At 46.3% G+C, this 14,609-nt stretch overlaps 1 protein-coding gene across 1 annotated transcript in view; it reads right to left on the bottom strand.

Annotated features, from left to right (window-relative positions):
* Positions 1-11,604, bottom strand: part of LOC129342910 (discoidin, CUB and LCCL domain-containing protein 1-like) — a 47,759-nt gene extending 36,155 nt beyond the window's left edge. The window contains exons 1-2 of the mRNA XM_054998869.1: positions 11,599-11,604; positions 10,508-10,838 (exon numbers count right to left, since the gene is read on the bottom strand). Of these exons, the coding sequence (XP_054854844.1) occupies positions 10,508-10,838; positions 11,599-11,604 (337 nt within the window). The remainder of the gene's footprint in view (positions 1-10,507; positions 10,839-11,598) is intronic.
* Positions 11,605-14,609: the final 3,005 nt, after the last annotated feature.

The following is a 14,609-nucleotide window of genomic DNA, read 5'->3' as shown; positions in this document are numbered from 1 at the left end:
CAAGAATAAAAGGCTTAAAGACCAAATCTACCCAAGAGAAAGAAAGGGGTCGTAACAACATCTAATTCTCAACACAGGCAAATCTGTGGATATTTTAACCCAGAGACTAGAGCTGTAAACAGACAACACAGATCTTTCTACAAACAAATACTCAGGTTTTCAGAAAAATCTGAAAAATAAAATAAAATACACAAGGAGGTTGAACACCCGCCCCCCCCCCCCATTAATGGAAGCAGTGCCTGTAGCTTTAAGAAATGAATGCCCTCAGTGGCCATTGCTAGGCAACCTCAAATGTATTCCCCCTGAAGCCTTGGTTTCTGTCAGTAAAAGGGAGTGGAAAGGGCTCTTTCATGGGCTGTTTTGGCCTTTGAAGGAGGACTCAACAGGACCCACATTGGACCCAGAAGCAACAACCAGGTGACTTGATACCACAAGACCTGCATGACCCACTCAGGGCCAGATCGATGGGGGAGCAGGGGGGGTAGTCTGCCCCCGGCGCCACCAAAGAGGGGGCGCCGGGCACAGCTGCCAGCCGCCGGCAGCATGCAGCATGCAGGCGGCAGCGCAAGGGGCTGGGAGGCCACCTGCGCCATTCGCCTGCCCCACAGGGCAGGGGGAGGCCGGCCGGCCCGTCCTGCGGGGCAGGCAAATGGCACAAGTGGCTTCCCAGCCCCCTGCGCTGCTGCCACCAACTCCGCGGCACGCCAGGGCAGCCAGTGACCCACGTGGGCGCGCGCTCCTCTCCGCGTGATGATGTCATCACGCACTGCCCGCCACTAGTCCTTGCGGGTTCACTGTTTTCCTGGGGAGAGGCTGCCAGGGAGAGGGAAGGAGGGAAAGCTGAGGGATGGGGAGCTAAAGATGGGGAGCTAAAGATGGGTTAGCTGCTGGGTGGGAAGGAAGGAAGGCGGAGAAGGATAGAGGCTAGAGGGCCTTTCAGGAAAGATGCAGAGGAAATAGCGGGAGAAGGCGAAAGCCCCTGCTTGTAAGTACCTAAATCAATGAATAAATAATTCTCCCATGCATTTGGAAATTGTTGATTTATTGGTGGATGGATGGTTCTGGATTTTTCTGCAGCTGGTCTTCAGAAATGGGGCATCAGATTTGAAGATTGATATATGACTTTGGTTGAAGTAAGCCTTTGTCTTTGCAAATTTATGTTAATAAATAACGTTAAAATCCAAAAATTGGATTTTTCTTTAGTTAGCAAAGTATATGTCATCACTTTATAAATCCTGGGATGGCAATTATAGCATTATTTTTCCTGTAGAAGAGCAAAACAGGATATCCTGTTCACAGTTCCCTGAGGTATCTGGTTCGTCCATCCCTCTCATTGCCTCTAATAGAGGGGGCTGCTTGGAGGGAAATAAGCATTCAGATTTTTTCTCCCCTTACTCTCACTTACTATACTATACAGACGGAAGATGCAGATGAACAAGATTACATTCCAGAGCTAGAGATTAATCAGGGTTCTGAAGAAAGAAGCAGAGAAAGAAGAAGGTAATCTACTTGGTCAAAGGGATTTTGCAGCTACACGTTTCTAGCTTTGCTGATTTATCTGCTTGTTTTTTAATTGTACAAAATGTTTTTTATCCCAAGGAGATGTAAACTCCGAAAAAGAAAATTTGCTCTGTCTGTATCCAATTGGAATGCAAGAGAAGAACCAATGGAAGATCATGGATAGAAAAAGCAAACAGGCATCTTGCGGCACCCTAAAGACTAAGGGTGGTCCATGAAAACTTACACTTCCATTTTTTAAAAAAATGGTAATTTTCAAGATGTCACAAGACACCTGTTTGGCTGGTTTAAGGTCACCCAGTAAGATTCCATGGCACAACAGGGATCTGAACATGAGTCTCCTAGATTCTGTTCTGACAGTCTAACAACCACAGCATAATAGCTTTCATAACATAAGGGGGGTTATGCAAGCTGCCCATGTATACATGGAAAACGCCCCACCAAGTTATTCCTTCAAGCAAATGAATACTTGCATCTGAGCTCTGAGCGTCACAAGGTATTCACCTCTCTTATACCCTTCTCACCCAGTCGGCTGGGCTGGAAGGGCATAAGAATTTCCCTTCAAACAGGTGAGTGTCCCAGGATACTTAGAGCTCAGATGTTAGGGAGTGCAGCAAAGGGCTCTGTCTCCCAGGCCCTTGACATGCACACTTAGAGCATGCGTTGCACCACGGTTGTGCGAAAAGCAGAGAGGGCACTTGGCACTAACACCCAAGAGGAACAACAAACCTTGATTAATATGGTTTGTCCAGAACCCACGCAGGTATCTCATCTCTACAGACACACACCGAGAGGGGGGAGTGAGCACTGTCCCCAACAGGTAATCGGGCAGAGATCCGGCAGCCTAAGATGGGGTAACTTTGCAGAATGCTGGTCTGTGCATGGGGGGGGGGGGCTGTTGTTAAGGAGTGCTGGTTTGACTACGCCCATTTGTGTCATTTGGAGAGATGTCACTGGCTGCTGCTCCAGGACTGACAGGTGTTGCCAGGGTCGTGAGGGACTCTGGCATGCTTGCCAGGGGTCTGTGCCTGGCCAAGAGGCCTGTGCTGTCTGCCCCTCACAAAGTGTCCATAGGGAGCCAAACAGTCACACCCCATTACACTAGCTGCCGCTTGCTGCCACCAGCACAGCCTTTAGAATTGGGCTGTGAATCTAGTATGATTCTCGTGCTGAGGTTCCAGCAGTTCTGCACTCTTAAGAAAGGATCACTCTGATGTGTGCAGGTCAAGAATACAAGTCACTGCATTTTGGCCAGACCCATTCAGCAGGAAGCATTCATGTTGGTCAGGAGATTGCTGCCGGCTGTATTTTTCAACAGGATGCAGGAAAGACAAAACAGAGCGGATGCTACGGAAAAAGAACACCCTCTCTTGGCTGGGACCAAAACCTCAAAAATACAGACTGACAATTCTTTTCCTGTGGTTGTTGCTAGATGCTTACTGCTTTTTTTTTTAGTGAGCCCACAGATAAATGAATACCTAATTCGTGTGCTTCAGTCCCCAGAAGCTAAGGTCAAGATCATTTTTCCTTTGGCACAATGGGGTCGCTCCATCTGCCCTCTGAGTAGCCTTCCTACAGCCTAGGGAGTTTTCCTCCCACAGAAGAGCCACATATATTAGAGGAAGCTTCTCAGACTTGAGCCAAAAAGGAAAGGTGGAGTATAAATATTTTAATAAATAAACAAGCTTTGCTCAGTGGACTGGTAGGATGGAGTAGGCTCTACCTCAATAGCTTTGGAATCTGGACTGATGTAACCATATCTTGTTGGTAGTATCTCTTTTCTCTGGCACACTAGGTGATTGCCTATGTTTGCCTAGTAGTTGGGCTGACCCTGGGCTGTACCATTTCAGGTATGTGTGGGAGGAGGGCAATGTTTTTAATCTCTCTTATGTAAAAAAAAAACCTCCCTGCAAATTAATATAGCTTATCAGGAACAAAGATTCTAGTCTAGCTTTCCACTTGCAGGATCTAATGAATGTAAAGTGCTATACAAGTTTCTTGGTTGTTTTTGCTGCGACAGTGATGGTGGCCATCCTTCTGGAATGAGTCAGCAGAACAAAGGGGTACTGAAGGGCAGGGGTGAAAAAGGGTCATGAAAAAGGGACTTTCTTTCATTCTGAAGCAGCAGCAAAGCAAGGGTCACAAAAAAGGGGGGAAAGTTCCCTATAGTGCCTGCACAGCCAAGTGAGTACTTGGCACCCCCACATGGAGTATGTAGTGAATAGTGATAGATGTTACAATTCTTTTCTATTTTCTATATTACCAAGTTAAGGACTTGGTAATGTGTGGACTTGACTGAAGAGCACATGATTTTAGTTAGCATCTGAAGCAAGGTTGAGAAACTGCTGATCAAGGTATTTTGGTTGCTCTTTATGCTAAAATGATTTTAACTGGTCTCTCATTTTGATAGTATTTATCTATCATCTATAGACCCAGCAATGATCTTCTTTTTTCCCCTCCAAATGCAAAGACAAAGTGGGCTCAGTCTTCTGGGGTACTAGACCGCATTTCACTTTAGCTTTTGTTGGCTTGGTGCTTGGTCTGTTTGCTTTGCTGTTCACTGTTGTTTCATTATTTGTTGTGTGAATGTCTTCCTTAGTACTGGAGCTGAGGACGATTCTAAGAGCCAAGCTACAAGTGATGCCTGACACAGGTCGGACACTTGTCAGCTTCCCTCAGGTTTCGATGGGAAATGTAGGCAGCTTGGTGGAATATTGGACAAGTTACAGTTGAAAAGTCCATTGGACAGCAGTCAGAGAGCCAAACTGCAAGACCAGGATGCCTACATTTCCCATCAAAACTTGAGGGAAGCTGAAAAGTGTCCAACCTGTGTCAGGCATCACTTGTAGCTTGGCTCTAAGACTTCCACTTCCAGGGTTCTATCAGGGGCTTGACTGAATCCTTCCCATTGACTGGGTAACCATTTTTATCGTGCCCTTCCTCTACAAAGTTCAGTACATGTTTCTGTTGTCCTTGTTTTGTCTTCACAACGTCCCTGAGAGGTAGGTTAGGTCGACCAATTGAAAGGGTGACTGGCCTAAGGTCACCCAGCAGGCACTACAGTGGGGTAGGAAGTTGGATCTGGAGCTCCCAGATCCTTTTCTGACTGAGCAATCCTAAACAGGAATACTCACATTTTTTCAATGGAGCTTGATCCCAGGAAAGTGTTCTTAGGGTTGTACTATAATACTCTCCAAGCACTCCACCACAACTCTCAACTAGAGATGGGCACAAACTGGGGAAAAAATGAACCCTGCAGATCATGGTTCATCACATTTCACGAACCACGAACTTTCACAAACCTGGCTGGGTTTGCAAACCAGTTTGTTTGGTTCGTGAAAACATCACATCCAGGTCAGCAAGTCATCACTTCCAGGTCAACAGAAGGCCACTTCCAGGTCAGCAGAAGGTCTGCAGGAAGACCATCCCCAGTTGTCTAGGAAACTGATTGATAGGCTCCAGGCTGTCTGCAGTGACGAACCAAAAAACGAACCAAACAAACCAGGCTAAAGTTTGTGGCGCTTCATTGGAAATGGGCTCTGATGAACCGCTGGTTCGCGAACCGGCCCGGTACATCACAAACTTTGGTTCGTATTTTGGTTCATGGCCATCTCTACTCTCAACATCCCTGAAGCATATTCAGTCCTCCATCAGCCCATTGTTAGCTTTGTTTGTTTTCCATATTTTGATTAATTTCTAACATCATGTTTTTCTGTCTACTTGGGGGGTGGGTGGGAAATCCTCCAGTTGTATGTGGGATTGCCAGCTCCAGCTTGGGAAGTTCCTAGAGGTTTAAGAGTGGAGCCTGGGGAGGGTGACGTTTGGTAAGGGGATGTGATATCACTCTAGGACTTCTGTACACTGTAGAGACTTCTGTACATTTCCTCCAGGGAAACTGATCTCTGGCCTGGAGACACCAGCTGTACTCTGGGAGAACTCCAGACCCCACCATGAGGTTGGCAACTCCAGTTCCCTGTTGAAACCTCTAGTTTGGCTGTGGATATGCTTTTTTCTCTGCTTGACGTGATTTTAAGACTTAGAATGAGTGATTCATGGGAGCAGTTCCGCCTATTCAGCCTGTCATGTGAGAGAGCTGAAGGACAGCTCTGAAAATTCAGCGTCCAACACTGCAAAGGAACCTACAGAGGCCGCAGCAGAGAGGAACAAGTAAAGAGGCCTGTCCCAAGGACTGAAAACTGAAAGCTTGAAAGATCTGGCCAGCTGTTAACCCTAATCTCTCTACATCCTCTTAGTGTGACCATCTAGAATCAAACCTCAAGGGAATACCATCCTGGGACTCAGGCTCCACAGCAAAACTCAGTTGATCCTCATGTCATTTCCCCTGAAGACCTGGGGATGATAAAACCTTACTGTAGGGTATTAACAGTGCTGTCCTATGCCCTTCTAACCCCACTGACTTCACTGGACATAGAAAGGTGCAACTCTGCTTAGGACTGCACTGTAAGGCACTGGGCTGTAAGGTTCCTCTGTGCAGCGCTGGGGCTGAGACTTCCAGACTGGGCTAAAAGCTACACCTGCCTTACACAGAGTAGACCACTAGCCTACATGGCTCAAGACTGTCCAGTTTTGATTGGCCTTAGGCAGAGAAAGGTCTTACCTACCAACTGGACACCCAAGATCCTTAGGTGGAGCTGTCAGACTTTTAACCTGGGACCTTTTGTATCACCACAGAGCCATTTTGGAGTCGGTGGGTGGGAATAGTAGGAGTTTCCCCCTCCCATGATTTCTCACAGGACCCCAGCTTGTAATAATAATGCACATCTTTCATTCATAATAATAATGGATAACACTCTGTATATTATACTATGCCATAATGTTCATCATAGAAATAAACTTGATCAGTTGCAAGGGTTATAGCGAAAATAAAGCTTTCTCATGGGAACAAGTGGCTCTACTCGGAAGGCTCATATTATATTCAATGGGGTTTTCTCCCACGACTGCAGCCTATGTATATTGAACCAGTGATGCAAAGTCTGTTTTGTTTTTAATGTTCCTGGCATTGCAATTTGATGCACTTGAGTTCCTTTAATGCTGCTTTTTATTGCTGCTGTCCTGGTGTGTTTTCGATATGATTCTTTTTTCTCCCCAAATATATGGGAAAGTCTTTGAATGTCCTGCCCCCATAGGAATGAATGAAAGGCAGCAAAATGATCTTTTAAGTCAATAAGCAATAAAGACAACATCCTTCCTGGCTTTATTAAGTCTTCCATGGAACTGGAAATCCCTCGTAGGCCCATTGCTAAAAAAAATGGTATCAGAAAATCTGGGAGCAATATTTGATGGGTAGGATTATGCACAATCCGTTTTTTTGGGAACTTGCATATGGTAATCCCTTTATTCGAATATGATAGAAATATGGAAACCAGTTTTAGATGTTTTAAATGCCAAAGAAGTAATCCCCCCAATGCAACAAAGTTTAAATGCTTGTTTATTGTAATTCTTGGGTTTTTAACAATTTGCCACGAGTTGTTTTGATCATTTCTTTTATGGTTTAATTTTATTCCCGTTCTTGTTTGTATTTTATGGTTTTATCATTTCTTGTATTAAATCTTTTTCTTCTTTATTAAAAAAAAGTCTTCCATGGAACTTAAAAAGGATGCATCCTTTTGCCAACAGGGCTTGGGCCAGGAAGAGCAGCGTATTTGGCCATGTGGCTTTTTTCGTGCACATATCTGCAAAGACGGGTGGCCAGAATGCTATGATTCCATTTCTGTTTTAGTTTTAATGTGTGCATGTACCTTAATAACAGACAGTTGGGATATACGCTTTCTACCTAAATAAAAGAGACATCCTGTTAAACAAGCGTTACTCTAGCTTTCATCATACGGGCGTGCAAAAGAAATATAGATCAAGAGAACTGTGAAAAAGAAAGGATCAGAGATAACCTTAAAATGCCTTGTAATACTGGAGCCAGAAGGGTGTAGTGGTTAAAGCACTGGGCTAAGATCTGGGAGGATCAGGTCTGATTCTCCACTCTGCCCTGGAAGATCATTGGATAGCCTTGGGCCACTCTCTCTCTCTCTCTCTCAACCTAGCCTATCTCACAGGGGTGATGTTGCAAAAATAAAATGGAGGGGGAGAGGACAATGCTGTAGGCTACTTTGGGGGGGAGTACAAATAAACAGGGCTTTTTTTCTGGGAAAAGAGGTGGTGGAACTCAGTGGGTTGCCCTTGGAGAAAATGGTCACATGGCTGGTGCCCCCCCCCCCCATCTCCAGACAGAGGGGAGTTTAGATTGCCCTACACGCCGCCGAGCAGCGCAGAAGGCAATCTCAACTCCCCTCTGTCTGGAGATCAGGAGGTGGGGCCACCAGCCATGTGACCATTTTCAAGAGGTTCCAGAACTCCGTTCCCCCATGTTCCTCCTGAAAAAAGCCCTGCAAATAAATAATTATTAATGCATAGGGAAATACTTATCTGTGCACATATATTTAAGAGCATAAACCCAACTGCATATTTTAAATATGGCAGGAAAAATCCAGCTGTTCAACATAGAGGAGTGGCAGAGGTGTGGATCGGAACTGCCAGAAAGGTGGGCTTATGCATCATTCCCCCATCATCATAACCCTTCTTCCACAGCAAGTGAGAAGAGAATGCTACTAATCATCTTACTTCAACCTATCAATGCAATGGCATCAGAAGCTTAAGAACTCTTTGCAAACCAGGACTTTAAAAAACGAACAACAGTATGGAAAATCTTTTAGATTCTCGGGAAGAAAAAAGTGAGCAATTATTAACAATGAAACAAAAGGCTAACGTGGAAGCCCCTCATGATGGTGTGTGTGTGTTTCAGGTTAGCAATAACTAGCATTGCATTTAGAGGTACCAGCTGAGAACATCTCAAAAGCACAGGCATGCTGGAAAACACATGAAGGCTGAAATACAATTTTAAATGAGCTTTCCTGTACGGCCAGTTCAGAACCTCAAGAGAAACTCAGCTGAAACTGCTGGTCTGCAAACCAAAAGTAGGTAGTGCGCTCCAAAATAGTTGAACATTGCAGTCCTAAGCAAAGGTAGGTCTTTCTAAATCCATTTAACTCAATGGGTTTACAAGAGTGTAACTCTGCTTAGGATTGCACTGTAAGTGGCCTGTTTCGCTTGGTGAATGGTTACTTTGAGTTGTCCCAAAGCCGATATATTGGAGCATAAACTTTCATATGGACACAGCAAATTGGTTAATCTTTAAAGGTGCCACTGTGGGGGGGGGGGGGCTGCAACATGCTTAAAGCATCTGACGAAGTGAGCTCTTACTTACAAATATTCATGCTGGAATAAATGCCGTCAGTGTGCAAGAAGCCACGGCGCTCTGGTTTTCTTTTGCCTCTACAGATGTTTAAGGCTGGAACCCCCTTGAGGCAGTCTCTGCTAACATTTACCTCTGAGTAAACATGCAGGATTGAGTTGCTGTGCCTCCTTAAAGACTAACAACATTTATCCAGTGTAAGGTTTTGTGAGTCAGATCCCACTTCCTCAGATAGAAAACAGAAAATAAAACCATTTAGGTCATTTTTTAAAAGTTGCAGAAGGGAAGGCAGAAAGGGGGAGGAGTTGAGCAAAGAGAGACCTGGTAGCATAAATCAGGCCAGCATCAAAGTTCCAGATAAATTGGTATCCAGCAGGGCTTTTTTTCTGGGAAAAGCGGTGGTGGAACTAAGTGGGTTGCCCTCGGAGAAAATGGTCACATGGCTGGTGGCCCCGCCCCCTGATCTCCAGACAGAGGGGAGTTGAGATTGCCCTTCTCACTTGCCAAACTCCCCTCTGTCTGGAGATCAGGGGGCGGGGCCACCAGCCATGTGACCATTTTCAAGAGGTGCCGGAACTCCGTTCCGCTGCGTTCCAGCTGAAAAAAGCCCTGGTATCCAGAATTTTTTTGAATAGTGAACAGATAATATAAAAATTTCTTCAGTACATTCAACATACTGCTGCTGTTCTTTGTATTTACCCTGTCCCCAAAGTAGCCGCCAGATAATGGCAGGGTAGTTATGAATAGAACCTGATGGGTATTCAGCGCCTGCAGATATGGATGTCTCCTGTGGACGTGGCTCGGAAACGTGACATTCAGCTGGATCTTGGCATGCCAGAATTACTTGCCTGCCTATTGGCTTGAGCTTTCACTGGGTTTTGGCGGGGAGGAGGGAGTGATATCCGGGGCCAGCGATTTGCAGCAAAAATAAACAGGAGTCTTTGGGCATTTTAACAAGCAAAAGAGCCAGCCTGGTATAGTGGTTACAGAGTCAGACTACACCTAACAAAACCCTGTTCGAATCCCCATTCCACCAGGTGAGTCAGCCATTTAAGCCTAGCCTACCTTGCAGGGCTGTTTTTGTTATGAGGATAAATTGAAGAGGGAACAATGTTATTGCCCCTTTGGGTCCCACTGGGGAGAAAGTGTCAATACCCAAATAAATACAGACCGTAAGGATTAACCAGATTTTCTTCCTCTATAAGGGCAGTTTCACGCAGGTAGCCCTGTAAGTCTGCAGTAGGACATTAGGATTCGAGTCCAGTAAGACCAAGAAGATCTCCCGGGCATGAGCTTTCCAGAGTCAGAGCTCCCATCTTCAGATACTTGAGCATCCTTAGAGAGCTCTGACTCAAAAATTCATACCTTGAAGATCTTTTTATATATCCTTATTTTTTAAAACAAAACGGGGATACAGAAAGGGAAAAAAGAGGGAACGGGGGCAAAAATCCAGAAACAGAATTTAAAACGCGCATTACAAGGACTATCCAAACTGTGATAAACACGTAACATTTAAAATACGAATTTCAGGAGCTCGTACCCTGCAAATGGTGTTGGTCTTGCTGGACTCGAATCCTGCTCCCTAAACTTCCCTGCGCACTCCTCGGCGTAGCCTAGACGGAGAGAACTCAGCCCAGGACTGCGCCGAAGGGCCCCCCCGAAGGCAGACGCGGCCCTTCCCTTCCCTTCCCTTCGCGCCCAGCCGCCCCGCGCCGCGCTCCTTACCCGTCTGGCCGCCGGCCGGGCAGAAGCGCAGCGGCCCGAGCAGCAGGAGCAGCGCCGGCGCGCCGAGTCCGCGGCGCATCCTGGACGGCGCCCGCGGCAGCCCCGCGCAGCTCACCCGCTCGCGCCCCGCCGCGCCGCCGCCTGCCCAGCGCCCGTCCCCGCGACCCGATTGGCTGCGCCGGCCGAGCCTTCCTCGGGCGCTGGCCCCGCCCGCGCCCCGAGCTCTCCCGCGGCTCGCTGCCCTATTATGGAAGAGGCGCCCGAAGAACCGGGACTGGGCCCGGGGGCGGGGAGGCTCAGCCCCTGGCGACGGCGCGGGAGCGAGGCGGAGCTGGGGGAGGCCAAAGTGGGCGCTGCGGCAGCCCCGAGGTTTAGCGGATCTTGCAGCTGGGAACGATCGACGGAGAACTCCCCCCGCCGCCTGTTCTCCGCAATTTAATCTTTTTAAAAACTTCATTTATATCCCACCTCTTTCTCCCCAGTGGGGAACTAAAGCGGCTGACATCCTTGTATTTTATCCTCACAACAACCCTGCGAGGCAGGGCAGACTGAGAGTATGCGACTGGACCAAGTTCACCCAGCCGGTGTCCATGGCAGAGCGGGGATTCGAACCTGGGACTCCAGGGCCTAGTCCGACACTAACCATTTCATCATTCTGGCTGTCCTAGAGCTCAAAGGCGCGCCCAGAAGGTGCTGGCCAGGACAGGAAGAAAGACTTCTTTACCCAGTGAACCTATGACACTACCCGCTCGAATTTAGGCAAGGGCCCCTGGCTCACGGAACAGCCTCTGCTTTGCACCGGAGTTCGGTCCCCGGCAAACCAACTGGGTCCCATGCGAGTATCTGTGCCACTGATTAGAGCGTTTTCTCCCTGAGGCAAGGCGATGCAACGCAAAAGCCCTTGGTGCGCAGTTGCATTGTTCGCAAGCTCCTTCTCCTTCTGCTGAACATCTGTAATGTGAAGCCTTCAGCACCGAGCTGCATCTTAATGGGCACAGCGGGACAGAAATTCTAGATCCAGCCCATTTAGGGTTCAGTAGGCCAAAATCAGCACGTGGAATGGTATCCATAAGGCTGCAGAAAGTCAATACCGACATCTGCGCCTCCTTTTAACGTACCTGCGTTTGCTGGAATCAGGGCGATAGACGTGAACACAAACCTTAGATGCGAATCAGGCTGTTTTGTAAAACAGATATACCTGCTTCCAGAGATCCCTTTCATTGAATTTGGTATTTGGTAGAATCTATTTAAATAGCCTTTTTAAAAAAAAATTGGCGAGCAGAGCGATATTTTTTGTAAACCAAAGTTTTGACTCCGGGGCTCGGCGTGCCAGGAGGCCTTTGGCGCCATCCAGCGGCTACGAAATTTGTCACAATAAATGTCTCTGATAATAACCCAGACATGTATCCTTACCAGGGTACAGAGTTTATCCTGCCATAGTGAGTGGGCTACTTGGAAAGAAAAGATGAGATACAATAAACTTGCATGTTGAGTTTAATTTCATTTGATTTCTGTCTACTCTAGACAGAAAAATTTTGTTATTTTACTTTTGGCATAACGCTTTTATTGTGATGGCTTTCCTGCTCACGGTGATGAAATGGTTTCATAATATTATACTAGTTGTAGATGCTTCAAAATACACATCCTGCTTTTTTAAAAGTATGCATATTTAGAGCAAATACTGAGGTCTTTTACTTGACATTGCAAAATGGGGATGTATGGATTAAGAAACACCAGGGATTTATCTTTCATTTATTTATGTCATTTATAGTCCAGTTTTTTCACTGAGACTCAAGGCAGATTACACAGTGTGAGATTAGTAGAGTCAATATCAAGGATAATTTCATAAACAATGCCATAGGGTAAATAAACACAAGTTTACTAAGATATAGCATTGACAAGAATCCTATATAGAGTTGAAGAAATGCTGAAATAGAACATAAGTTATTCGAGGACTGACATAGGAGTACGTATTTAAAACAACAGATAGTATGTAAGGCAACACAGTGGTGATGTGCTTGATTAATGGGGCAACCCTGCAACTTTTTACCATCTGGCGGGGAGGGGGAAGTGATATTTGAAAGATGGAGAAAACATGCCCGTGTTAGAGAAGGTTTTGACTGTACAACATAGGACTGTATAGAAACTGTTGGTAGTTGGGCTGTCCTACAGTGCAGTCCTAAGAACACTGGCCAGCGCCACTGCATAGACGTCAGTAGGATTTGAGTTTAAGATTGCACTGTTAAGAGCATCAAGATAGGACATGGCTACTCTAAACAGCTGAGAAGTTTGAAGAAGTTTCTGAATCAATCCACTTGGCTCCTGTTTGCTAAAAGTTTTTTAAACAGTGGCACAGGCTTGAACATCTGCTCCATCACACACCGTTTCTTTTTAACTAAACTGGTTAAGATGATCTTAACTTCTCCTGCCTGTTACCCACAAGTGAGGGAATTGCCCAGAAAGGGATTGCCTCCCTGAACTGGGATGTCACAGTAATCTTCACTGAAGCTGATCCTCAACATTCGGAGGAGCAGCGTAAAGAAAAATTCCGAGCAGTGGCAGCGGAAATGGAGGGAGAGGCTGGTAGCAAGACAGGGAATCAGTGAAGCACCTTATCTGGATCCACTACCTAGGCAAACAGGCAGGCACAGATTGTGAGGCTGCCGACCTGTTTTGCCACAATCACCAAACAGCAGGCAGACGAATTGCGTTAACTTTATTTATACCCTGCCTTTCTCCCCCAATGGGACTTCAAAGCAGCTTACATCATTCTCCTTTCCTCTGTGGTATCCTCGCAACAACCCTGTGAGGTAGATTAGGCTGAGAGTATGTGGCTGGCCCGGGAAGCATTTCCTCTGTGAAATTCTTCGCTTGACAGTTTTAATTTTCAATTGGCTTCGAAACCTTTTTAATTCTGAAAACAAGATGAGTGCAGTGGTTCAAACTATTACCTACCTTTTTCCAGTTTTGGTGAACCTTTACAAAACACAGTTTCAATTAGCAAAGGACCACATTCTCCCATCAGGACGTGCCTGTGCGTTACTGTAATTCTGCAGATGCCCTCACAGGCTAAAAGCAGGCGGGTGTATGCAGGTGACAGGGCCTTCTTAGCAGTGCCTCCCATTTTGTGGAACTCTGCGTAACTCAGCTCACCTGTTACCAAGTTTTCCTTCTAGTAACACAGGCCGAATCCACATTACCTTCGCGCGTCCCGGTGTTGCGCTAAATGTCCGCGAAACACCCGGAAGTATAGAGTCTTTCAAGCGCGATTTCAGAAATCGCGCTTGAAAGACGCTATACTTCCGGGTGTTTCGCGGACATTTAGCGCCGCGCGGAGGTAATGTGGATTCGGCCACAATGACATTTTTATTCACCCATCCATTTTAGGTCCTCTAGTATGTTTTTATGCCTGTTTTGTTATCCCCACATTAGAACATCTATATAACTGGGCTCATTAAGTCCCATGTGCCCAACTGCACCAAACTGTAGTTCCCATGGCACAAAGTTTCTTTCCTATTGTACAAAGCATTGCACATTCACTAAACTTCAGCATTATGACAGGCTTCCCTCTCCAACTCCATGATCTGAGTTTTTTCTGCTGTTGTGTGATCTCTGCAATTACAAGTTCAACCGCTTGTCAAGACAGGCCAAACTAATTGCCATGGCTGAGCACCAGCAACACATTTGTGCCCTTGGACAAGTGATCCCCAATGCGGCACCTGCCAGTGTGTTTCTTGGTGCCCATTTCTTTTTGAAAACATTTCTACTCCCTGAAAAGAGCCAACTCTGACTTAGCTTTATGTTTATGTTCCCCAGGATGCCCATCGGTGCCACAGCACCTGCAAACACTTCCTTAGCTACCCATCACATGCTTCAGGAAAGAAGATGGGGGCATTGAGAAGACAGTACCAGTGATAGGCTGCCCTCATACAAATAAAGGGCTTTTCAGTTGGATCTGCCTCATCATTCAATGAAGAAGGATCCAAGAATCTGGAAACAGGACCTGCAGATCTGCTGTGAGGCAGTGGGGGCTAGAGAGCACCAGAGTCCCTTTCCTCCCTTGGTTGTCTTGTTTTATCCTCTCTTTCCCTCATTAGTTGTT

This window comes from Eublepharis macularius, chromosome 15, assembly GCF_028583425.1.
Source record: "Eublepharis macularius isolate TG4126 chromosome 15, MPM_Emac_v1.0, whole genome shotgun sequence".
NCBI lineage: Eukaryota > Metazoa > Chordata > Lepidosauria > Squamata > Eublepharidae > Eublepharis > Eublepharis macularius.
Note: the sequence above shows the minus strand (reverse complement) of the source record. Positions and strands in the feature narration are given on the sequence as shown.